At 47.2% G+C, this 24172-nt stretch overlaps 1 protein-coding gene across 52 annotated transcripts in view; it reads right to left on the bottom strand.

Annotated features, from left to right (window-relative positions):
- Positions 1-9651: 9651 nt before the first annotated feature.
- The window catches only part of Lrrfip1 (LRR binding FLII interacting protein 1), a 128199-nt gene continuing 113678 nt past the window's right edge, over positions 9652-24172 (bottom strand). For 25 of the 52 annotated variants that reach the window (XR_015628797.1, XR_015628802.1, XR_015628804.1 and 22 more), the window contains 6 exons: positions 17254-22807; positions 17084-17133; positions 14695-14812; positions 14075-14154; positions 12322-12426; positions 9652-10494 (listed from right to left, as the gene is read on the bottom strand). Coding sequence is in view for 27 of the 52 variants with exons in the window: in NM_001429351.1 (NP_001416280.1) it covers positions 21312-22807 (1496 nt within the window). In the remaining 25 variants the exon portion in view is untranslated. Of the gene's footprint in view, positions 10495-12321; positions 12427-14074; positions 14155-14694; positions 14813-17083; positions 17134-17253; positions 22808-24172 lie in introns of those variants that run through there. The other 27 variants (XM_087567098.1, XM_087567105.1, XM_087567102.1 and 24 more) reach the window with 3 other exon arrangements.

The raw sequence follows: 24172 nt of genomic DNA, 5'->3' as shown, positions 1-24172 counted from the left end.
GAGAAAGAGGCCTCTCACTTGCACCCCATTTCATTAAGAAACGGATTCACCAAACTCAGATTGACCCACCAGCAGCTGGGTGCTGTGCAGTGATGAACTGGAGACCGTGAACAAGCTTGAGGGCCTGCACAGTGTCACCTGGCAGTAAACTAACTGCTCATGCCAGTCTCTTCTCACCTACAGTGAATTATTCGTGATTAATTTGGCATCGCCACTTCATTCAGAGATGCTACTGACGTTGTTAAGTTCTGTGTCAGCTCTACGAGTCGCTTCAGACGAGGCTCATGTCTGAACCTGTGGCACAGTTAGATGTTTTGGGAATTTCTTCCCCGGGCTGGCAGAAGTCTGTCAAATGGCTCGCTCTGTCTCCTTCTACCCAGAGACAACGCATAAGGTGTCAGATCTTTCATGTGTCTACATATTAGACTACAGAAGACAGCAGATCATCTAGGTGAAGGATCTCTGGGATCTGGGTGGATGGGCTGTTGTGTCCCTAGAGGGCAGGGCCACACTGTGCATAGTCTTGTTAAATGTTACCAAGAAAGATATATATAAACAGTGAGGCTGGGCAACATGGTAAGGCTGGCTAATGTAGCTAGAGCCTAGCTCGAAATAAAACAGATTAAAAACAAACAAGCAAGCAAGCAAACAAACAAATAAGCAAGCAAAACCCAAACCAAAGAAACAAAGCTAATTTCCTTCTCATTGAGAACAAACACTTCATTCCCCAGGGCAGGTATGGCTTCCAGATCCATCCTTCCTTCCTTCCTTCCTTCCTTCCTTCCTTCCTTCCTTCCTTCCTTCCTTCCTTCTTTTTTTCCCTCTCTATCCCAGATCTTTCTGGAAGAAGCAAGCCCAGAAGTCTGAGGTGCCCAGGCTGAATCATCCAGGTCTCTAGCCAGTGGTCTAACCGTAAGTGATGGGTACCAGCAAGTGTGTGAGTTTGGAAACAATTCCTTGGGAATTTGGGATCCTGAAGCAGAACTATCCAGCGATGTCACCCTCAGGCTCCTGACACCACAGAAGCTGTGAGATAAGTTATGTGTTGTATTGGGTTAACTTGCTACCTAGCAATAAATAACTCACACTGTGAACTTACTGTGATTTCCTCACAGTAGTCCAAACAGAACAGACAAAATGTGGTTAGCTGAGCTCAGAATTAAACTGTCTGGCAAGAGAAAAAAATATTTTGGGGACAATACAGAAAAAAGAATGTAGGGTCTCTATATACCAGACAAGAGCTTTACTACTTAGCATTCTGTGTTTTTGATTAATTTTTTTTTGCTTGGTTGGCTTGTTTTTCCAGACAGGATTTCTCTGTGTAGCCCTGGCTATCCTGGTTAACTTGCTTTGTTGACTAGACTGGGCTAGAACTTGGAAATCTGCCTGTCTCTACCTCCCCAGTGCTGTTATCAAAGGCCTGCCCTGCCACCACCTGCCTGATTGACTTTGTTTTTATGCTGGGTTCTCTCTGTCTTGCCTTGGCTCTCCTGGTTCTCCCCATGTAAACCAGGTTGGCCTCAGACTCATAGAGATCCACCTGTCCAAATATGGGGGTGATATCTCTTAGCATGCCTGACCTTTTTATTGTGAGACAAGGTCTCACAAAGTGCAATAGGTAGACCTCAAAATTATTTTTTAAAAAGTGTGTGTGTGTGTGTGTGTGTGTGTGTGTGTACAACATAACACTTGTGGATATCAGAAAACAACTTCTAGGAGTGGATCTATGGTGGTTTGAATAAGTTTGCCCCCGTAGATATATGTGTTTGAATGCTTGGCCATGGGGAGTGGCATTATTAGGAGGTGTGGCCTTGTTAGAAAATATGTGCCACCTTTGGGGTAAGCTTTGAGGTCTTTATGCTCAAGCTCCACCCAATTTGGAACGCGCGCCTGCTCCTGGCTGCCTGTAGAAGAGTCTCTTTCTGGCTGCCATTGGATCAGCATGTAGAACTCTTGGCTCCTCCAGCACCATGTCTGCCTACACATTACCATGCTTCCCACCATGATGATAACGGACTGAACCTCTGAAACTGTAAGCCAGCCCCGATTAAATGTTTCCTTTTATAAGAGTTGCCTTGGTGATGGTGTCTCCACACAGCAGTGAAACCATAACTCAGACAGGGTCCCACTGAATAAATTCAGATCATCAGACTTGGGTGGCAAAGATCTTTACCCCTAACAATCTGAACTTCCAGTCCTCCCTTAGCCTCCCAGGTAGCTATTTGACAGGCCTGTGCCACGTGGCCTAGCTCAGCTTTGTAAATGACACTTTACAGGACTTGTGCTTTGTAGCTTTAGGGAGCCATAAAATGGCTCAGAAAGTTGCCAAACATAAAACAACTGGAGCTGGAAAGGCTAGAAATCACTTCAGCTGTGAAAAATGTTTGTTGGGAAATTACAAAAGACTGAGATATTCCACTGAACTTCTGAGCATATGGAAGATCGGTTGTCTGAAATGGTTTTCAGTGAAAATTGCTTTTCTTTAGTTTTAAGTGAGCCACTTGACAGAGAGACAACCCAATAGACAGTTTAGATCCGTTATTTCAAAGGGATTCCACACTTTCAAACACTTATAAAGAAGTGTCAGCTCAACCTAAAAGAATGGACTCAGGCTATGGCTCTCTATAAATCTATTGTGTGTGTTAGTACATTTCAGTTAGAGGTAGAACTAGATATGACCATTAATGTCTGTCATGAGGTGGGGCTCCAGGAATGGAGAATTAAAACAACAAAAACAACAAAAGAAAAATTAAGAAAGCTGGGTGGTGGTGGTGCCTACTTTTGATCCAAGCACTCACGAGACAGAGGCAGTCAAAGTGCTGCCTGGTCTACAGAGTGAGTTCTAGGACAGCCAAGGCTACACATGAAAACCTGTCTCAAATCCTCCCTCCAACTCTCCCTGACCCCCCATCCCACCTCCCACAAAAGGAGAAACTGATGTTTCCTTATTGAGTCATTTGACCATATGATGTGAAAGGATTAGCATCAGCTCAGGACTCCCAAGACCAGGTTCTCAGCATAACAGGGAATAAGAGATAGAGGACAAGGGAGGGGGGAGGGGCATTTGTCCTGGGGAACAAAGGACTGCCTCTAGATAGAGAGGAGACAAGCATGGCCCTAGGCAAATGAAGTTTATAAAGCAAAAACCTGGGGTTAGGATGAGGTGTTTAATTTGAATTGGGCCTGTTAATTAGGTGAGCCAAAGAGGACTTTTGATTGCTGGACTTCAACGCTTTTGATAGGTGGACCTTGGTGATCAGTGTCAGGAGGAAGAAGTGGCCAGATAAGGGACTAGACCTTGGTGGCAAGCATTAGGAATGTAATCCAATGTTTTTAGTGAGAACGGGGGAGAAGGGCAAGGCCTGCCAGAGCCGTGTTTGCCGTGCTCGGGCTGGCCAGAGCCCTTCACTGTGTATTGCAAATATTTGTGCTTGGCTTTCTGAAGAAGTCTCTATGGAAAGGATGCATGGACGCAGTTGTTAAAATGGTTGAGAAAGCACACAGATGCTGTGGGTCACCTGTTTATGAAGTGACTGAGACAGAGAATAAAAGCATTGTCTGTTTGTGTGTCTTGGCTCTCGTCACTGAGTGCTATAGACTTGTATTGAGGATTCCTGTTGGTTAACTCAGGTCAAGATTTCCTTGAAACAAAGACATGCTTGACAAACATTCAATAATCAAATAATAGTGATGACGATGACGATGACAATGACGATGACGATAAAAAGACCGTGAGTGTTCTCTGCTGTCACATTAGATATGAATGAACTAAATTTGAAGTGCCAATATGTTTGTTTACACCTGGTCAATTTGAATGTCGATGAGAATTCATATGGCAATGCGTGTTGACTTTTCAGATCACAAATAGTTGTGTAACTATGTATGCTTTTGTATGCATGCCCTCCCCTCCCACTAGTCCCCTTGTTCCCCATGGCATTTTGACTTCTACTTCGATGTCATATACAATTTTCTGCATCTATATAAACTCCAGGAGCTACCAGTGAGAGAAAACACATAGTATTTGTCTTTCTAAGTTTGGTTTGGTTGACTTATCTCCACTGTATCCATTATCCTTGAGATGAGGTGACCCTGCTTCTCTTAAGGAAGAGAATCCCATTGTGTGCATGCAGCTCCTCAACGACTCCTCTGCTGCTGGACACTTAGGTCGATTGCACGGCTCTGCTGCTGTAAAAAGTGATGTATGTATCTGGAATTCTTTTTTTTTTTTTTTTGGTTCTTTCTTTTTGGAGCTGGGGACCGAACCCAGGGCCTTGCGCTTCCTAGGCAAGCGCTCTGCCACTGAGCCAAATCCCCAACCCCTGTATCTGGAATTCTTTAGGGGGTTTTCTTAGCTCCTTTTGCTCCCAATTAACTTCAAGGCATTTCGAAGACCTCTTTAGCCTGTTTTAGCTCTTGTATAAAGACACAGAGACCTTATATTTTTATTTTGTTGGGCGGGTTCTGAGCTAAGCTGCCTACTTCTCAGGCAGGTCTTCAACATGAGACTGGTCCTGGCTTGCTCTGCTCTGCTCTATGTGTGTTGTCATGGCGACTCTCTCATCAGGACCTCATGGTAAAGCCTCCTGCTCCCACTGTAGTCTCCATACCTTCTCTCCTCTCCTCTCCTCTCCTCTCCTCTCCTCTCCTCTCCTCTCCTCTCCTCTCCTCACCCCTCTCTCTCTCTCCCTGGGACCTCTGGCTGGGATCAGAAGTCCAGCCTTCTTATCTCGCTGCCCAGTCATAGGCTGAATCAGCTATTTATTGGCCAATCAGAGATGATAGAAAACAATTTTATATAACATTGGGATTGGAGATGCTTGACCGTGCCAGCATCCAGACTGTAGTCTGGGTATAGAAACCAGATCCTGGGGCACAGAAATCTGCATCTGAACACACAGTAAGCACACCCAGGCCAATCCCCAGCAGATGTTCATTTGTCTCTGTGATGTGCTGATATAAAGGCCTTCAGGTAAACACCCAGGAAGGCTACAGCTGGATCATGGGGAAGATCTGTTGTTGGTTTTTTGAGAACCCTCCATACTAGCTTTTACAGTGACTAACTATATTTGTATCAGCAGTGTGTAAGGGACCTTAGGTCTATGCCCTTGATAGTAGTAGTTATTAACTGTATTTTTAAAAATCACAGTTAGGGATTGTAAACTGTTCACTGACTCAGTAAAGTGCTTGTGTTGCAAGCATGAGTATGTGAGTTTTATCCCCAGAACCCATGTAAAAAAAACCAGATTCAGTGGCATGTGTTTGTAATTCCAGTGCCGTGTGTGTGTGTGTGTGTGTGTGTGTGTGTATGTGTGTGTGTGTGAACAGGTGGATCCCTGGGCTCTATAATGAACCAGCCTACTCTACATGGTGAGCGCCAAGCCAGTAAGGGACCACATCTCAAGGGAAAGGTAGTATTCCTGAGGGATGACACACAGGGTTGTCTGTCCTCTGGCACCTTCATGCACACTGTAGTGAGCATACAAACCTCTGTTGCTTGCAGGAGTCAGCTCTGCTAATGACCTCCTTCTGACTGGACATCCTCAGTGGTCCCCAGGATGCTCCTCCCTGACTGGACATCCTCAGTGGTCCCCAGGGTGCTCCTCCCTGACTGGACATCCTCAGTGGTCGCCAGGGTGCTCCTCCCTGACTGGACATCCTCAGTGGTCCCCAGGGTGCTCTTTCCTGACTGGGCATCCTCAGTGGTCCCTGGGATGCTCCTCCCTGACTGGCATCCTCAGTGGTTCCCAGGATGCTCTTCCTGACTGGGCATCCTCAGTGGTCCCTCAGGAAGCAGCTCTCTTCTCTGAGATCAGCTTTAGTGTGCTCAGCTGATCCGTTCACCTCCAATCTCCATGCCCCCTTAGTTCTCAAGTTTGCCCTCCCTGTTGTAACTATAACTTATAGTGAGCCCCTACCATAAGGACTCATGTGTGTACCCACTGCCATGTTTCCTTGCTAAATTCCAGCTCTGTTGACTCTTGAGGTGACTTTCCAGGCTATTCTAAGGTGTGAGAAACAAAGCCAGCTTTTTCTTCTTCTTCTTTTTTTAATGTTACCATTTTTTAATTTATTTATTTTTCTTCAATTTTTATTAAATCGAGTATTTCTTATTTACATTTCAAATGTTATTCCCTTTACCAGTTTCCTGTCCATCAGCCCCCTAATCCCTCCCTCTCCCCTTCTATATGGGTGTTCCCCTCCCCATCCTCCACCCAATAACCCCCCAACAATCCCCAACACTGGGGGTCCAATTTTGGCAGGACCAAGGGCTTCCCCTTCCACTGGTGTCCCAATAAGGCTATTCACTGCAAAGCCAGCTTCTTTTGTCACAGTCATCTCACATCACCCAAATGGTCTGTGAGAGGAGGAACAATGCATTTTTATGGCATTGGAAAGACATTAGATCCAAAGTTTGAAAAAAAAATGTGGTGGGGGTGTGATATGAAGCTTTAGTCATGGAAATATGTCACAAAAATATTTAGCAAAACTATGGAGGGTAAACCTGTGTTCTTAGAAGCTGCCAACCTCCACACCATGGCAGGTTAAGAAAATTCAAACAGGTCAGTGTAGTAAGATAGAGGTGGCTTCTCCCTCCTCACCATGCTGGCAGCTGGGTACAGGAGAGAAGCAGAGAGAGCCCATCACAACTGACCTGGCCAGGCTTTGTTCAGATTAGGGTGGGGCATAGGAGCTTCTCTTGGAAGTTTGACGACCTCTGCTGGTCCCGGGAGGAGGTAGTGAATCCAGATGCAGAGGGGAGAATTAAAGACAAACCGGAAGGCTAACCAGGCTAACCGTAGTATAGGAAGCTTTGGGAACTTAGGAAGTGCTCACCTGAAGCTCCACATGGTCCTGGTTCTGAACCTCCTCCTCCTTTCTGCTGCCCTAAAACTATGCCACCCGAAAGGGTGGCCTGTGGTACTACCTGTCCCCAGCGTTGGGGCTATTGGCACACATGCCGGTATGCCCAGCTTATGACGGTACTGGGATCTGAACGTAGGCACAAATGCTTGTGCATCAGGCACTTTACACACGGAGCCGTGGCCCCAGGCCCAGAGTAGATTCCTGGGTGACATCTTAGCTATTAGTGAAATGCAGTAGAAAATGCCATCTCAGTACAGTCTGAATTGGGTTAGGTTTTTTTTTTTTTAATTTTAATTTTAAGTTTTTGAGGCAATTTCTCTGTGTAGCCCTGGCTGTCCTGGACTCACTCTGTATACAGGCTGGCCTTGAACTCAGAGATCTATCTGCCTCTGTCTCCGGAGTCCTGGGATTGAAGGTGTGGCCACCACGCCTGACTCTACTTTTGCTTTTGAATAGGCTACTCTGACCTAAAGCGATTTTACTTCTATAGGTCAATAAAATTTGTAAAAAAAGAAAAACAAAACAAAACAGTGGTTCTGGCCCAGGATTTCAACTATCGCTCTCAACTTTTTTTTTAAAGATTTTTTTTTTTTTTTTATGTGTGAGTACAGTATTGCTGTCTTCAGACACACCAGAGGAGGGCATCAGATCCCATTACAGATGGTTGTGAGCCACCATGTGGTTGCTGGGAATTGAACTCAGGACCTCTGGAAGAGCAGTCAGTGAGTGCTCTTAACCACTGAGCCATCTCTCCAGCCCCCGCTCTCAGTGTTTAAAATTCAGTTTACAGCGTTGGTTCCCAGTGGCAGTAGCGATTTCGGGTGCAGTCCAGTAGCCTCTGAGGACACCCAGGGCACGGCTCAACACTCTGTAGTGTCTGGGATATGTACCTCAGTGAGTAAGCATGCGCCAGCTTGTGAACAGAGCCCAGGTGGGAAAAGGCTGGGTCTCAGGGAAGAAAGAAGCCAGCACCAATCCTCCAAGAGCTCCCCGGGAAGGAAAACCTTTCTACAGGATACATTTTGAAATTGTGTTCTGGGTTCCTCTGGGTGTGATGTAGACTCCTGAGTTTCTGCAATGATAGTCACTGCATAATGTTATTATAGAAATTAAACGAGAAAGATAAAGAAATACGTTGGATTTTGTGTCCAGGTGCCGCAGGAGGGTTTGCGATCACCAGCACTTTATGACTGATCCAGACCTTTTACTGGTTAAACACACTTACTAAGGCAGCGTGGGCGAACCCACAAGGGTAAGACAGTAAAACACACACTGCTTTACTGCAGGCTGGCTGGCCCGGAAGGGTCAGGACTGCCTCCCAGAGAGACTTAAAGTCCCTCAAGGCCCAAGTGGCCAGGCCCCTCCCCTGAGGAGCTCCAACTGCCAGGTGTAATGGCCTGACCCAGACCCCACCCTATAGAGTACAAAGGCCAAGCTCAGGACTTGAAATCCCACCAATCCTCACCCTGGAAAGCCCCCCACCAAGAAATCCTATATAACCCCCTGTCTTCTGCTATTTTTTTGCTGTTTGTCACCAGAAGCAGAGGCAGTCACCCTCCTGGGTTTCTCTCTCCCAGTGAATCTTTTGTGTGAGGTTTTGCTGTGTGATGTGACCATGAGGCATTCCTTGGCTCCCGACTGCCAGGATACCTTTCCACCTGAGCTGTCACAGTCCCACTTCTGCCGAGTTTCCTTCCTCCTTCCCTCCCTCACAGTGAGTGGGGTATGCAGTGAAGGTCACCCATCATTCCTCCCCCATGCAAACTCTGCTCCCTGTCCTGACCCACAGATTCCTCCTTAGTGCTTATCCCCTGTGAGTGGATGGCAAACGGAAGGAGAAAGGAAGCATAGGATTAACAGGGAGCCAGTGAAACACTGCTTTGAATTCTCTGGGTCTACACAGGCCAGGGTATGGACCCATGACCTCTAGCACTTTAACTAGCGTTTGATAACTCCCGGAATTCACGCCTCGCCCAGCATCTCCTGACACTGCTGATTCAGTTCTCGCTCACAATCACAGTCAGAGGCTGGCCTGCCACACCAGCCCTATTTGAAACATGACATACACACAGGGATACTGAAAATCAGCAAGACGTCAACTCGCTCTGTGCCCTGGGGTCCTGTAAGTCTACCTTTCTAACCCCTTCAGTGTCCTTTATTTCCCCAATGCGCAGGGTCTGAATCTGCTTTAAAAAAAAAAGAAAGGGGTTGGGGATTTAGCTCAGTGGTAGAGCGCTTGCCTAGCAAGCGCAAGGCGCAAGGCCCTGAGTTTGGTCCCCAGCTCCGAAAAAAAAAATAAAATAAAAAAGAAAGAAAAAAACCATAAATTTATGCGATATGTTTAAAAAGAGCCAGTGAGACGGATCTGCATATAAGGGTGACTAACGCCAATGCCTGATGACGGATCTTAATGCCCATGATTCACGCACGCACGCACCCACGCACGCACGTACGCACGCACCCACGCATGCTGAACTAAAAAATGAAAATCAAAAGATGACTCCTAATACACAACCACAAATAACTCATGATCTTTCTCAGTGGGTAAAACTAAAAACACATGGCTTCGGGGATAGAAGAGATGGCTCGGTGGTTCAGAGCACGGGCTGCAGGACCTGGGTTTAATTCTGGGGACTCACCACCGTCTGTAAATCCAGTCCTGGGATCCAGCGCCCTCTTCTGGCCTCTCCTGGCACTGCACACATGGTGGTGCGCATACATACACGCAGGCAAACATTCATGCATGTAAATCTTTTTTTTTTTTAAATCACACAGCTCTCTTTAACGTTTCGTTTTTAAAATGTTTTTTTTTTCTAGCAGTACATTCTTTAAAAGAAGTTAACAACTTCAGTTCCAAATATAAGGATTAAGTAATGCAAATGAAAAGCTGTTGTTTTCGGTGAAGCTACCGCCTAATGACCCTGGGAAAAGTAGTCTTAAGAACTGAACCGGTGCAAAAGTCCCTTAGAAAAGCTTCATTTGTTGCCTGTAAAGAGTCTTCTTAAGGTCACTTTACGTCTAGACCATCGCCTCGTCCCCAAAGGAGGAGCTTTGCTTGGTAATGGCTTGTGGTTCCACAGTGTTTTGTGTATGGGAAGCAGAGACTAAGAGACACTACTGGAGTCATTGGGACTGTAGGTTCCACCGCGATCGTCCCCAACACTGGAACATTTTCCCGTAACCTTCAGCAAGACACAAAAGAAAAATCAAGTCCCACCTTAACCTCAATCACCCCCTGTTGGTGGCGTTAAGAGGCCCCTGTGCGTCAAGTCCAGAGCTCTCATGAGACCCAGTGTGCTTATGAAGAAACCTGCAGGCTCCGAGCATCATCCCAGCCAGGGCGAGGGTCTGCAGACAGAGGATCTGGTGCTGCCGGGCTCCTCGGGTGACCCTTGCATGGGAGCATTTCTTCCCTCAGAGGCAGGGAAAGACGTAATGCTCCCAACGGTACAGATAAAAGCTCAGGAAACCATGCCGGGCCTCTGAGTCCCCAGAGAGGTGCCCCCTTGCTGCTTGTATTTATTGCTGGGACAAGAGTGCGCTGCGGTTGGCTTTCATCTTTTCCAGTCGCTTTACTAGGTGGCCGTTGCTCACCTCAAGCTCTTCTGTTTTGTCCAGTGCGGAGCGAAGCTGGAAGAAGGAGAGAAGGTGGTGAGCTTGGGGACCTTGCTTCCTCCCAACACGGCAGGGTTCTGCATGGCTAAGAGTTTAGCCCTGCTAGAAAGCACTACTAAAGCCCAGCCATACTGGAATCCTAAAAAAACGTGTACGTGCATATTTTTTTTTATTCTTTTTCCTTTTAAAATTATTTGGTTACCTCTTTATGAAAGTTATTTTATTTCTTTCATTTTTTCTTTTATTTTATTCTATTTATATATTTATGTCTGTGCACCACACACACACAGGTACCTAAGGAAGTGAGAGGCTAGCACCAGAATCCCTGAAAGTGGAGTTAGACATCTGTGAGCTGCAATGTGGGTGCAGGGAGCTGAACGTGGGTCCTCTGCAAGAGCAGCCGGCACTCCTAATCGTAGAGCCATCTCTCCAGCCTGTATATATTTGTCTCCTTCCTTCCTTCCTTCTTTCCTTCCTTCCTTCCTTCCTGCCTTCCTGTCCCTCTTTTTACTGTTAAAGGAAAAGTGTATTTACTATTCAGAATGTAAAATAAATTCAAATGATTTACAATAAATGTCGAATGCTAGAATGTTCTTCTAAACATTCTAAGAAAAGGCTGGTGCTGAGATTTGAACATAGGACTATGGGTGTGTGTGTTCAGCGTGCACTGTGCCCCTGACCTGGATCCCAAGCTCCCAGAAGAGTATTTTGATTAGTTTTATGAATGGTTTGAACCAAAGAAATGAACCAAATAACAGAAGTATACCCTATATATTCTTCTCTTCCCCACCCCTCTTAAGTAACTGTTGGTTGGTAGTGGGTGGAAGGGATGGACAGAATTAGCATTCACAGACAACACCACACTCCAGTCACGGGGGCAGCAAGATGGGAAAGAGCCTGAGGGCCCCTCCCTCTTCAATAGCAAGTGGGTGAGCAGTGTTGACGGAGCAGCCTTAGATCATCTCTGGCTAGTGGGCCCAGTTAGAGATGAAGAGAGATTCACGGGCTGCCTTCCAGGCTGACCACTTGGGATCCGTGTGTGTTTCTTAATTGAATAACAAAACATGACTCACTTCAGTTCTGGCTTCTTAACTAGGAGATGCTCCTCATCTGGAAGGACTCCAGACCTGCCCTAGCCTGCGGATCTTGACGGGCTCAGAAATGAGTGTAGTGAGTCAGCAACTACTAATGGAGCAGAGCCTGGACCAGTTAGAGAAGGTAACTTGCTGGTGTGGGGCACCAGGCTAAGGTCTCTGCTGCTGGAAATTAAAGCTTGAATGTCAGAGCCTCTAACAGTCTGGGCCTAGAGCCAGGGGCAGCGGGCTTGTGTGCCACATAGGCAGCCATGTGAGAGGTTGCTCCCAGGTCAGCAGACAGCAGGGCAGAGGGCTGGCCCTAGGGAGGGAGTACCAGAGGAGCTGTCAGTTGACAGGGCACACCCCATGGCTCTCTCTGCTTTCTACACCAGCCCCAGGCAGGTGGAGGGAGTTCTAAGACATGAGTCCAGCTCCTACCTCGTTCCTCAGGCTCACAGGCAACCTCCCGAGAAACACTGAACTTGTACAGGGAGAAACCATGGGGATGGCGGTTGGCTGTCTGGTGAGTGGGGAGAGCAATGATCAAAGACTGGACACAAGTCAGCTGTCAGGGGATGGAACATGGAAGGCTTTGTTTTATAATATATATCGAAATGATTCACGCATTAACTGCGACTGCACTCCAGCACGCCGACACATGCCAAGCAGATGCTGTATTTTCCAAGGGAGCAACTTAGCCAGACCTCTTCAGGAAAGTAAAACATCCAGTTTCCAAAGGAGTAGAAGCAGGGCCCAGGACGCTCACCTCTCTTTGGAGCTTCCGTTTTTCCGCCTTTAGTTCGTCTTCTATTTTTTCTGCGTTTTCGGCAGCTGATCTGTAGCGCGTTACTTGGCTCTCTAACCTTATTACCTGAAAGGAAGGAGAAAGTCGCTGACGCAAAATCATTCGCTTTACTGCATTTGCGATCAAGGGATGCGACTTAATGAAACTGAAAATATGCTCTGTGGGTCACAGTTTGGCATTTTGGATGTTACTTCAGCTCTAGCTGACCAAGCTGTCTGGCAGCATTTCTAAGTGACCCCATCCTGACAGCAAGTGCCCCCATAACCCTCTTGTGTGACTTGAAAGTGCTTGCAAAAGAACCTGAGTTTAAATCTCAGAACTCAAATAAAAAGCTGGGTGCGAGGGTAAGATCTCGACAGCCCTCTGGCCTGCGCTCACCGGCCTAGGCAGAATGGAAGGCAGAATGAGGCTGGCAGGACCACAGCTCACCTTCTAGGCTGCTGCTGTAGAAGGTCAGTAATGACAGTGTAAGAGAGGAGGGAGGCTTCATGGGTATGTGAGGTGTGTGTCCATAGCTGGATGTGAGGAGGGTGCGTCCATAGCTGGATGTAAGGTTGTGTGTCTACATCTCAACCCTTGGGATGCAGAGGCAGGAGTATCAAAACTCAAGATCAGCCTGAATACATAGCATCGCCCTTTGTTTCTGGCTAGCAAGCACTGGCAGGGACTAGTGCGCGCTTACCATTCTGTTTAACCTTTCATGTGGGTTCTGAGGATCCAACGCAGGCCGCCTTGCAAGCACTTTACAGACCGAGCCATACCCCCACATAAAATAAACAATAAAGTCTGAAACACTTACAAGCCACATGGACATGGCCTGTTTTGCTATTCTAGCCATTTATAAAACAGGAGTACCACTGTGACAACTGAGAGTCTAATGAACAGCTTCTCCTGAGGTTTCCCTCCCAACCCTCTGTAAGAAGTGTCTTGAACAGGCATGGGGATTCTCTTGTAATCTCAGCACTTGGGAAGCAGAGGCAGGGGGATCAGGAGTTCGAGGTCACCCTTGGCCACATAGTGACTTTGAGGCCAGCCTGGGTCACATTGAGACCCTCTCTCAAAAACAAAAGACTAAAGTAGATAAATGCCTTAAGAGATTTGCTGCCTTAACCCACATCCTCAGGACCTGTGGGTATGTGTGAGGGCCAGAGGGCGATCAGGTGTCCCCCTTATGTGTTCTCTGTCTTATGTTTGAGATAAAGTCCCTCACCGAGTCTGAACTTCATGGATTTGGTAGCCTGGCTGGCCAGCAAACCCAAGGGATCCTTCTGTCTTCACCATCCAGGCAAGGACTACCAACATGCTGTGTCATACCCGACTCTTAACATGGGAGCCGGGGATCTGAACTAAGGTTCATCCTCCTGCCTCCCTAGAACCTCATTTGACTCTCAAAGTCTCTTGAAGAGATTCTCACCCTGTGGGTCATGACCTCTAGGGTGTTGAAGGACCCTTTCACAGGGATTGCATATCAGATATACTGAATATCAGATATTTACATTAAGATTCATAACAGTAGCAAAATTACAGTTGTGAAATACAATGAAAATAATTTTATGGCTGGAGGGTCACCACAACATGATGAGCTGTATAAAAGTGTCGCAGTGTTAGGAAGGTTGAGGACCGCTGCTCTGTTGCTTTTGGCCCTCAGCCATTCAGACTCCACTCAGCCCTGCATCCATCTACAGACACCCAGGACTGTGGACCGTCAACATACATTTTGTTCTAAGGCAGCAATCTCTTGCTCAGATTTTGCAAGTTTAAATTTGAGGTCGCTGATCTGTCTGTTGGCATCTCCTGAAGGGCGACAAAGAAAGGGACACAGGTTAAGTTCTCAGGCTCTAGAACATTCTGTTCCTAGGAATCATCCTCTCACATGTCTTAGCCTCCACAGAATCATACAGGGCATGCCGTCTCTGGGCCTTGGCTGGGGACATGGCCGTACCTCTTATGTGCACGTAGAAGACCATGGTAAGAAGGAACCCCCGGAGAAGTGAGAAAGAGATAGAGAGGGGCTGAGCATAATCTCATCTCCCATAAGTCTGTTTTGTTGACTAGCATAAAAGGTGCCTATCACATGAGGCAAAGCAAATGTGTTGCTGTCCACACCCACTTGTGGATTCTGGGACACCCGCTCCATCCAGCTTCTGCTCCCTTTGCTTTACTCACAAAAAAAGTCTTTGTGCTGTGGCTCCCAGGAGCTTTCAGGGGACAGGAGGGAATGCTGGGGACAGGAGGGAATGCTGGGACAGGAGGGAATGCCGGGTATCCTTTACCACAAGCATTTACAATTGGCACACACAAAGCGTGTGTCTCCACACAGGGATCAACACTTACTCTGTAGATCCATGACGTGCACGTCAGTCCCATTCTCCAAGATACTGTCCTCTGATCTCAGAAGGTCTGGCCTGCTGTTCTTCTGTCTTCCTTCCAGCTGCCCTTTGAGCTTCTTAACCTGAAAACGCCCCAGTAAGACATATTGTTTTCTTTCTTCCAAAGGAAACTGAAAAGCTGAATTTAGAGCCTGTCGTAGCCAGAATAAATACGTCAGGCTACGACCCTGGGGTGTTGGAGGCAGGGGTCACAGGAGTAGATGGGAGAATGCCATGGAAAGGTTACAGTCTAGCCTGTGCTCCACTGGCTAGAGGGAGACTCTTTATTAAAGGCCAATCCAAATAAACTATCAAAAAAGTTTCTGAGGACCAGAGCTCATCTCAGAAGGGAGTAGGTGGGACAAAGACTTTATAACTTCAGGCATGGATTCTTTCGTAACCTAGTGGACAGTAATTCTTGTGTACATTGTATGTATGTGTATGAGTGTTTGTGTATGTAGGTGTGTGCATATGGAAGCCAGAGATTAGCATTGAGTGTGTATGGCTATTACGTGTGTGTTGTCGTGTCCCCACCCCCCGCGCTTTTTGAGGCAGGGTCTTATTGAACCTAGCTTATCCACTCAGGGAGGCTGGTGGTCAATTAGCTCCAGGAATCCACCTGTCTCCACTTCCCCAGCACTGGGATTATAGGTGTGTGTGAGCACATCCAGCTTTAAGTGGGTGCTGAGGATTCGAACTCAGGTCCTCGTGCTTGTTCTGAAAACACTTTTACTAATTGAGCTATCTCCGCAGCCTCTGTGAACAGTAATCTCTAAGGCTGAAATTCTTCTGGGACTCAGAAGTAGACTGCACCAAACAAACAAAAAACAAAAAACCAAACAAAAAACCTGAAAAACAAAACAAAAACAAACAAACAAAAACTCCCCAAAACCTTGGAGTGATGATTTAAGAGTTGGTAACTCTTCATGATCCTGATCTTTGCTTATTTATAAAGATATAAAAGGGACCCCTGGGTGCCAGCAGAATATGGGAATAAAGTCCCCAATATAACTGTATGCTTCTCATAGAACCTGGTCAAGCTGCATATTGGCCTGGAGACACTGGTCAACCTTTAAGGAAGGGGCCTTACAGGATTCTTCTGTCCTATGGGGTCAGAAGAGCAACTGACAGTTTAATCTGATTCTGAAAGGCTAACGGCTGTAAAAGGTGAGCAAAGCCATGTGCTATACAGGCAATGTTGGAGGAACTGGTTCCCCAGGGAAGAGGCTAAGGAATGATTTTTAACTATCCCACAGACAAGAAAGATGAAACTGAGCCCTTCGGCATTTCCTGAAGTCAGAGAGGGGGAGGACAGAGATAAGTCATGGTTTAAACAATGCTGTCTTATAAATGTTTGTTTATACTTAGAGTCCTGGGGCTCCGCTCAAAGTTGGTCAGAGAAGCATCTCTTTGCTGTAGCGGCCTTCAGTGTAGACCCAGAGTTGGTCAAAGTGCTGAGATGGAGAGCTCAGCCTGAAATGGGACATCTTTATAACCGGCCACTCCCAGAGCACAGGGAATGTTCCAGAGAGGAGGTGGAAAGAATGTAAGAATTGGACTATGGGGGTAGAAGCACATGAGACGCTGTCTTCTGGACATGAGATAGATAGCTCTCTCACGCGTGAACTCAGAGCAGCTGGGTTGCCTGCACAAGATCAAGCCAGTCAGGATTTCAGCATAGGCAGAGGAAGGTGCTCTCTAGGCCCCACACCTCATTGAGGACCTATTGGGACTTCTTGATAGCTGCTGGGGGAGAGCCCTTTCGTTAGGCTGTCCACCGCTAGGATTCCTATGGTCCAATGGATGGCACCTTCATGCACATAAAGGCAGCCACTAATTGACCTTAGTGCATCACTGGGGCAGGGAAAACATAAAGTTCAGAGAGGACATGTTGGTGGGATGTGGGTGGAGTTGAAGGAGGGAAATGGGAGGTGGCTATGATCTTATTTCCTTGCATACATGTGTGAAATTCTCAAAAACTGAGAAAAAAATGATAATTAAAACCAATTTGATCAGTTATTGAAAGAAATGCCTGCTGCAGAAAGCCCATGCACAGGTACAAGTGGACGTTCAGGTCACATCCTGTCTCTCAATGGAGCATCTCCACCCTCTGCAGCAACGTTCCCCTGATGCAACAATGCACGTGGAATGTCCCAAATGCTGCCCCATGGTTTCCAGTCCTCCCTAAGCCTTGGGAGACAATACTGCTCTATTTGGATCGAATCATCAAGCCAGCCTTGTTCTCAAGCACACATTTAGGGGTCTCCAGAGTGAGCAGGAAGGAAGGCTGGGAGGAGGTGCGTGGTTTCAGGTACCCTGCCCGAAGTGTTGTAAAACAATAGAAAGATGGTTACCTGCTCCAACAAACATTCCCGTTCATCAATGAGCTTTTTCAACCTAACATCTGAAGAAATCAGAAAGACATATCGGTGAGTCTATATCCTGGCCTCACAGCATGTCACTAACACAATAACAGACAGACCGGTTAGTGGAATGAGTGATGAAGTGTAGGTTAAACACGTACCACGATGAATGAGGCCACAGACAGGACGGGGAGGAGCTCAGCCAAAGGGTGGTGCCAGCCTCCCGACATGCTTCTCATCCGGGCAGCCTCCGGCTCATGCAAGCAGACCACTCTTCTATTTAGGCTAGCATGCAAGAACGCTAGGGGAAACACGCTGCAACACAAGATCTCACAGGCTTCACGGTTTAGCAATGTGCAATGTTGCTGTTCGCGAGCGCCAAAGACTCAAGGAGAGCTCTTTCCAAATTTAGACTCCACACCTAGCTATCTTGCTTCTTGCTCACACAGACGCACCCGCCGATGTCGGAGTTTTACCTCTCTTTACAAACCATGAGCCAATGATGACATGTCCACTAAGCCAGTTATAATATGCTGTTACTTTTTTTGTCTTCTGAAGAAAAGCACAGTAATGGCTTTAATTCCTAGAATTCCTCATACCTCCAAGAGGTGTTATAGAAGGATGCCTATGTGTATATGTGTGTGTGTGTCTGTCAGTCACTCCCCCAAATCTCTCTGTTCTTTGGGGAGAACGGATGCTGAATGAGGATTTTCATAACTAAAGGCAAAAATCAGGATGTTGGATACTGACAGGGAGGCTGAATGCCTATGGAGACACCGTTGCCACTTAGTTTCTCTGCTATAAGCTGGTCCGCAGCCCAGGGTCCCCACGGTCAGACATCTTGCATTTGCCTTCAGATGAAGGGGAGGCCCAGTGTGATGGGTAGGGGACACTCCTAATGCCTAAGGGATCACAGCCCAGCCTTAGGGTGTCCCTGACCACTGCTCTCCGTGGGCGTTTCAGATCAGGACTTGAACCTCTCAGCAGAACCCTTAAAACCTGGTCTAGGACTCCCATTCCCAATGGATGAGTCATGTGTGGAAATGCCCACATGTGAAACTCACCTTCCTTTTCATTTAAGGGATCCTAATCCAAGTTACCGGCCTTTGCTAACCCTCCTCCCCAAACCTCTTAAGCTGGCACTTGTCAAGAATGAACAGTTTTCTGACCTTTAGTGTTGTTCTTTAACTGACTCATGTTAAAATTAGTCGGCTGGATATTAAAGTTATCTTTATATCATTAAAGGGTTTTTTTAAAAAAATCTATTTTTTTAGTATGTTAAATTTTAGCAAACTTTCTGCTACAGTTTTGAGACGCCAAAATGGGACGCAGGGAGTTAGCACCTTCTAGAAAATTCCTGAGGTGGGGTTGGGGATTTAGCTCAGTGGTAGAGCACTTGCCTAGCAAGCGCAAGGCCCTGGGTTCAGTCCCCAGCTCCGGAAAAAAAAAAAAAAAGAAAAAAAAAAGAAAAAAGAAAATTCCTGAGGTACCCAAACTAGTGCTGGAATTCTCCAAGCTCCTGATTGCTTTGGGCATCTTGAAGAAGTCTGGGTTTCTTAGAAACCCCATCCTAGGGTCACTCAAGGCCAACCAACCCCCCTCCCACATGTACACACACACACACACACACACACACACACACACACACACCTCTGAAAGGTGGGACTCCCTTCGTTCATAGACAAAAGGAGGCTTTCTCTAGTTTAGTGATTTGTTCATGACGTGTACTTTTCACTATATGGGGCAATTTTAGCCATTACGTCCCCCACCCCCATTGCTCAAGGGACTTGTCCCCTCTATATGCTCAAATGTGACAGTGGGGCTGCGCCTTTCCTGGAGCCCCATCCTTCCTCCTTCTCTGACAGAACCTAACGGTGGCAGCGTCTACCTTCCCTGAGGCTGCCTTCTTCCAGAAAAGAGAAGGATGGCTTGACTTCTTCTCTTTTCTTGTTACAGCACCCAAGGGGTGTGCGTGGGCAGGGGGCTACCCTTCTCCAGCCACTGGCTGTTATAGCCAAGTATGTGTAAAGGGGCCAGAGTGTGTAAGGGGGCAGCAGAAGTGGCAAAGGGGGTGGGTGAAATGTAGTCTCACCCACTTGGAAAATGGCGTCTATGTAGGACCACCATGCTGCACCAGCACAGAAAACACCCCTCCTGGCTTTCAGAGGCAGGCCACGGGGAGTACACTTTATTATGTGCCCCTTGACTTAGAGAGACCAGGTAGCATTCTGCACAGTGTGGCCAGTAGAACCCCAAGCCCTCCAAACACCCCTAGAGGTAGCTTGGCAGGCATTGAGTAGGAGTAGGCATTTGAGACGAAGTATAAATGGAGGCTTGGCTAAAGCTGGAGCCACTGACTGCAACCTTCTGGTCCTGCAAGAACCCTGGGGCGCAGCCTGCAGCCTTCCAACCTAATTCATTTTCATGGCATAGGCGTAGAACATGCAGTAGCTCGCCTGTCCTGTTTCTCAGGACACACGCACATAGCCAATGTTTCCTCACTTTCTCTTCAGACACACCAGAAGAGGGCATCGGACCCCATTACAGATGGTTGTGAGTCACCATGTGGTTGCTGGGAATTGAACTCAGGATCTCTGGAAGAGTATTCAGTGTGCTTAACGGCTGAGCCATCTCTCCAGCCCCCTTCCTCACCGCTTTTGTCCTCTTTCACAAACAGCTCCATGCACTGGCACATTTTAGCAGGGCGCCAATGGAGACCTTCCCTAATGGAGCACATGGGCATGTTTGGAGTAGAGCAGATAGGCTTGGGGCTGCTCTCTCAGCTTCCACACCAGCAGTGGGGCAGCCTCTTAACAGTGGGGCTCACTTGCCAATGACAAAGGCCCTTAGAACTGGTTTTTCTGGAACCCCTGAGGGAGCTCAAAAGCCCCAAGTGACTTCGTGTGGGCACTGAGCAAACAGCTACCAGGGTCAGAGGTCAAGGGTCTCAAAGACCAGAACCATAGGCTTGTAAAATTATAAAATTCTTTTATTTCAATTATATGACACTTCAGTTTGCCTCAAATTTTACTGAGGTTTTGGTCATTTTGCATTCCACTCTACCTTGTAACAGTAGTATGAATTCACATGATTCTGTAACGTGTCAACAGCAGTCATACAGTAATCCTCTGGTGATTGTATATGTGCTAATACTTTTAGATTCAACTTTACAGTTATTTTCTAAATGCTTCTTTATATAGAAAATACATACTTCCTTCAGGCAGATAAAACAACAACTTTCCAATAAGAAAAATATCGAGAAACAACAAATAAAAATATCTATACCAGATGCAAAATTTTGAATTATTACCTAATGGGTCCCTTTGCACAAGAACAGCCTTTTGTAATTTTTAAGTAGACATTCAGGCAGAAGGATAACTTTAAAATTGAAAAAAAAAATAATGGCTGTTTCTCTTCAGTACTAAAGTAGGAAATATAATTTCAACATGTCATTAGCAGAGAAGAGTAAAAAATAAAATATTCGATATAAAATGAATTTATCACATCACCCGCATCTTTCAAATAAAGGTCTTTGATAAAATTAACTTGGGTACCATTGGCAACAAGATCCAAGAGCATTGGTGCAAAATAAAGTAGTTATGTGAGGTAAAAGCACATGGTCTCCCTGTGTTTTCTGGTTCATATCTGAATCTCTACCGGGATTAATCTCCACCCCAGGTGTAGCTCCTCTCACCCACTGACCTATATGCTACTTATCCATCCACTCCTTTAAGTACGATACCAAACTGGCTACGGTGTGAATTATTAAGATCAAATATGAAAATATATCTATTTAAATAACACATATTTGGATATTCGCTGCTTATAATGCAGAAATCTACGAACGCCGTTTGGTCATTTCAGCCAGATCCTGATACCTTTGGTCAAGAATATTTGCGTTCATCCGGCCCTGAAGCAAACCTACACCTGGTGTCCCCTGAGGCTAAGGAAATGTTCTCAGCTAGAACCGAAAGTAACAACAGTGCTGGCTAGGTGATCAAGGGTTAAATTCAAACCTACAGGTAACAGTCTATGACTTAAAGTCGTTGGTGCTCGGTGATCGACTGACACACGGAGCATCCACAGAAACTGGAACGCCCGTGAACCTCGGCCGTGGAACGGAAGCATGGGGTTTCTGATGTAGTTGACGGCTGAAGGGCTGAGCTTACTGGGCTAAGTCCTTGACCAGCGCTGACACTCACTCTCCCGCCCTGCCTCCTCACGACATGGTGCAATCCTCTTTACTCTTGCTGTTCCCAACCTCCTCTCTTGCCTGCTCTCCACTTTCTGAATTGAAGCCCCCCAGCTCCCCTGACAGGTCACTGTTGTCTACGCTGTGGCCCTCAATACCCTTCTCATCTGCCTGGCCTGGATGTTGGGAGGGCACAAGTCCCTCTTCACCACCTATCTGAGAGGCATCCCTTTGGGGACCTTTCCTGCCTACTGGGGAGATGTCCCCGTCTGCACACTGCAGACTGTTCTGATCCAAGACGTCTGTGGGACCTTCAGCTGGACCGCTGTCCTCCTCCGCGTCGTTCTGTTTCCCACTTGGCCGACTTTGAGGATCTTCTTTCAGTTCTGGGGTCTCTGCCGCCCATTTCTTGTCGGTGGCCTGGACCCGCTCTTCTTCCTCCCCATCACCCACATCTGGGTCCTGACAGCTTGACTCCTCGTTAGCATCTTTGCAGGTTTCCATGGGAGCTGCAGCTTTCTTCTTCTTGTTCTTCTTCTTCTTGTTCTTAGTCTTCTTCTGGGGTGAATCCAAGGCCTCTGCCTGCTGCTCGCTCTTTGCTTTGTTACGTTCTTTTGCGTGAGGTGATGTGTGCTTGGTGTCTGTGCTACCTGGCCCTGTCGTGTCCTGATGGCCGCTCTGAACTGTGGGAGCTGCAGGGGTTGCCTGGACGTCTGCCTGGAGGGGCTTCTCATCTCTTACTGCTGCATCTTCAGCCTCAGTAACGGTGTTCTCTCCGCCTGCCTGTGAACTCTGAGTGAGGGCCTCCTCAAGCTCAGCTGCTTCATGGGCGAGTTCTCTCTCTGAGCTCTGCCCCAGCCCATCGTTCAGACTTCTTCCAATGTGATTCTCCATGCTTTTGCTTTGCTCTGCAGAGGCCATTGTCCCTACTTGGTCCTCAACTATGGTGTCCCCTGCCTGTACCACATCCTCCAGGTGGTTCCCACCTGTGCCCCTTGAGTCTGTACAGCTCACCTTGTCAATTTCAGGTGTTTGCCCCAAAACGTGGTCTGGACGTGGTTCAAAGCTACCTTTTCCCAAATCTTCTTGGTTTTCTTTACCCTGACTATCCATAGAGTTTTCACTTTGGTTTTTGATACCCAAGGCAGTGGGCCCTGACACTTCACTGTCTAGACCTCCCCGGCAGCTAGATGGTTCAGGGGAGTTGCTGTCCCTACTGTCTGACTTGTTTGTGACCTCGTGTGACTCAATCTGCTCTGGGCTTTTGAGGATGGAAGTGTTTTCTTGATCTTGGCTCTGAACCTCTTGCTCACACTTGGCCCCTGCTAGTGGTCCCGGGGACAGGGCACTGTCTTCAACGGGTCTTTGGTTCTCAGCCTTTTCACCAGGATGTAACACCCCTCTGTCCACACAATCCTTTCCTGTGTTGAGTTTGGGCTGTTCTTGCTCAGAATCCTGTAAGGTTTCTCTTTGCCCCACTTTCTCCACAATTTCCTTTTTCACCTCCACTTCTTTGGCTTTTCCTAAAAGACCATTGAGAGAATTGAAGGGACCCCATGATGTGGCGGGCACTTAATATATATTAAAATGCAAATACATGTTTTAGTTACCACCCAACTTTCTCAGAGGGGGGGTTGGGGGAGGAGAGGAGAAGAGTGGAGAAGAAGAGGGAGAGGGGGTTGGGGAGACTCAGAGAGAGATAGAGACAGAGACAGAGAGAGACAGAGAGACAGAGAGAGAGGGGAGACACACAGAGAGAGATAGAGAGACAGAGAGAGGGGAGACACACAGAGAGAGATAGAGAGACAGAGAGAGAGGGGAGACACACAGAGAGAGATAGAGAGACAGAGAGGAGAGAGGAGAGAGAGAGAAAGAGGAGAGAGAGAGAAAGAGGAGAGAGATAGAGACAGAGAGGAAACAGAGAGAGGAGAGAGATAGAGACAGAGACAGAGAGAAAGAGAGAAAGAGAGACAGAGAGACAGAGAGACAGAGAAAGAGGGGAGACACAGAAAGACAGAGAGACAGAGAGGAGACAGAGAGAGGAGAGAGAGAGATAGAGACAGAGACAGAGAGAGACAGAGAGACAGAGAGAGAGGGGAGACACAGAGAGAAAGACAGAGAGACAGAGAGGAGACAGACAGAGAGGAGAGAGATAGAGACAGAAACAGAGAGACAGAGAGAGGGGAGACACAGAGAGAAAGACAGAGAGACAGAGAGGAGACAGAGAGGAGAGAGATAGAGACAGAAACAGAGAGACAGAGAGAGGGGAGACACAGAGAGAAAGACAGAGAGACAGAGAGGAGACAGAGAGGAGAGAGAGGAGAGAGAGAGAGACAGAGACAGAGAGAGAGACAGAGAGAGAGGAGATAGAGAGAGAGGAGACAGAGAAGGGAGAGAAAGAGAGTGAGACAGAGAGAGAGGAGAGAGAGATACAGAGAGAGATACAGAGAGAGAGGAGAGAGAGTCACAGGAAAGAAGCCTTTGCCGGGCCTGTGTGTCAAAGCAGCAATTGCTAGTTTTTGATAAGCAGAGGGCCACGGCCACCAAGGCAGGCCAGAGGGGCTGATACCATCCATCTGGTAGGAAGCACTTTTAAAGGCGAGGTTCTGACTTAGCTGGCAGAAAGAGCTGTGGAACAGGCAGGCAGCCACACGAAGTCTTCCCAAGTGGACGCTAGGCTAGGTCATCCTGCCATTCCCCTAACTCTGACCCTGTGTCCCAGCCACTCACACTCTCAGACACCCTAGTACCAGGAATCTCACAGCCCTAACGGTAGCCTCTATATGTTCTCAAAAGAACATTTTGTTTAGGAAACTCGGCTGGAAAGCCAGTGTCAGGAAGACGCTGCTAGGGTAAGCCCTGTGAGGCAGAAAGCAGTCCAGGTTCTG

This window comes from Rattus norvegicus, chromosome 9, assembly GCF_021556685.1.
Source record: "Rattus norvegicus strain SHRSP/BbbUtx chromosome 9, alternate assembly SHRSP_T2T, whole genome shotgun sequence".
NCBI lineage: Eukaryota > Metazoa > Chordata > Mammalia > Rodentia > Muridae > Rattus > Rattus norvegicus.
Note: the sequence above shows the minus strand (reverse complement) of the source record. Positions and strands in the feature narration are given on the sequence as shown.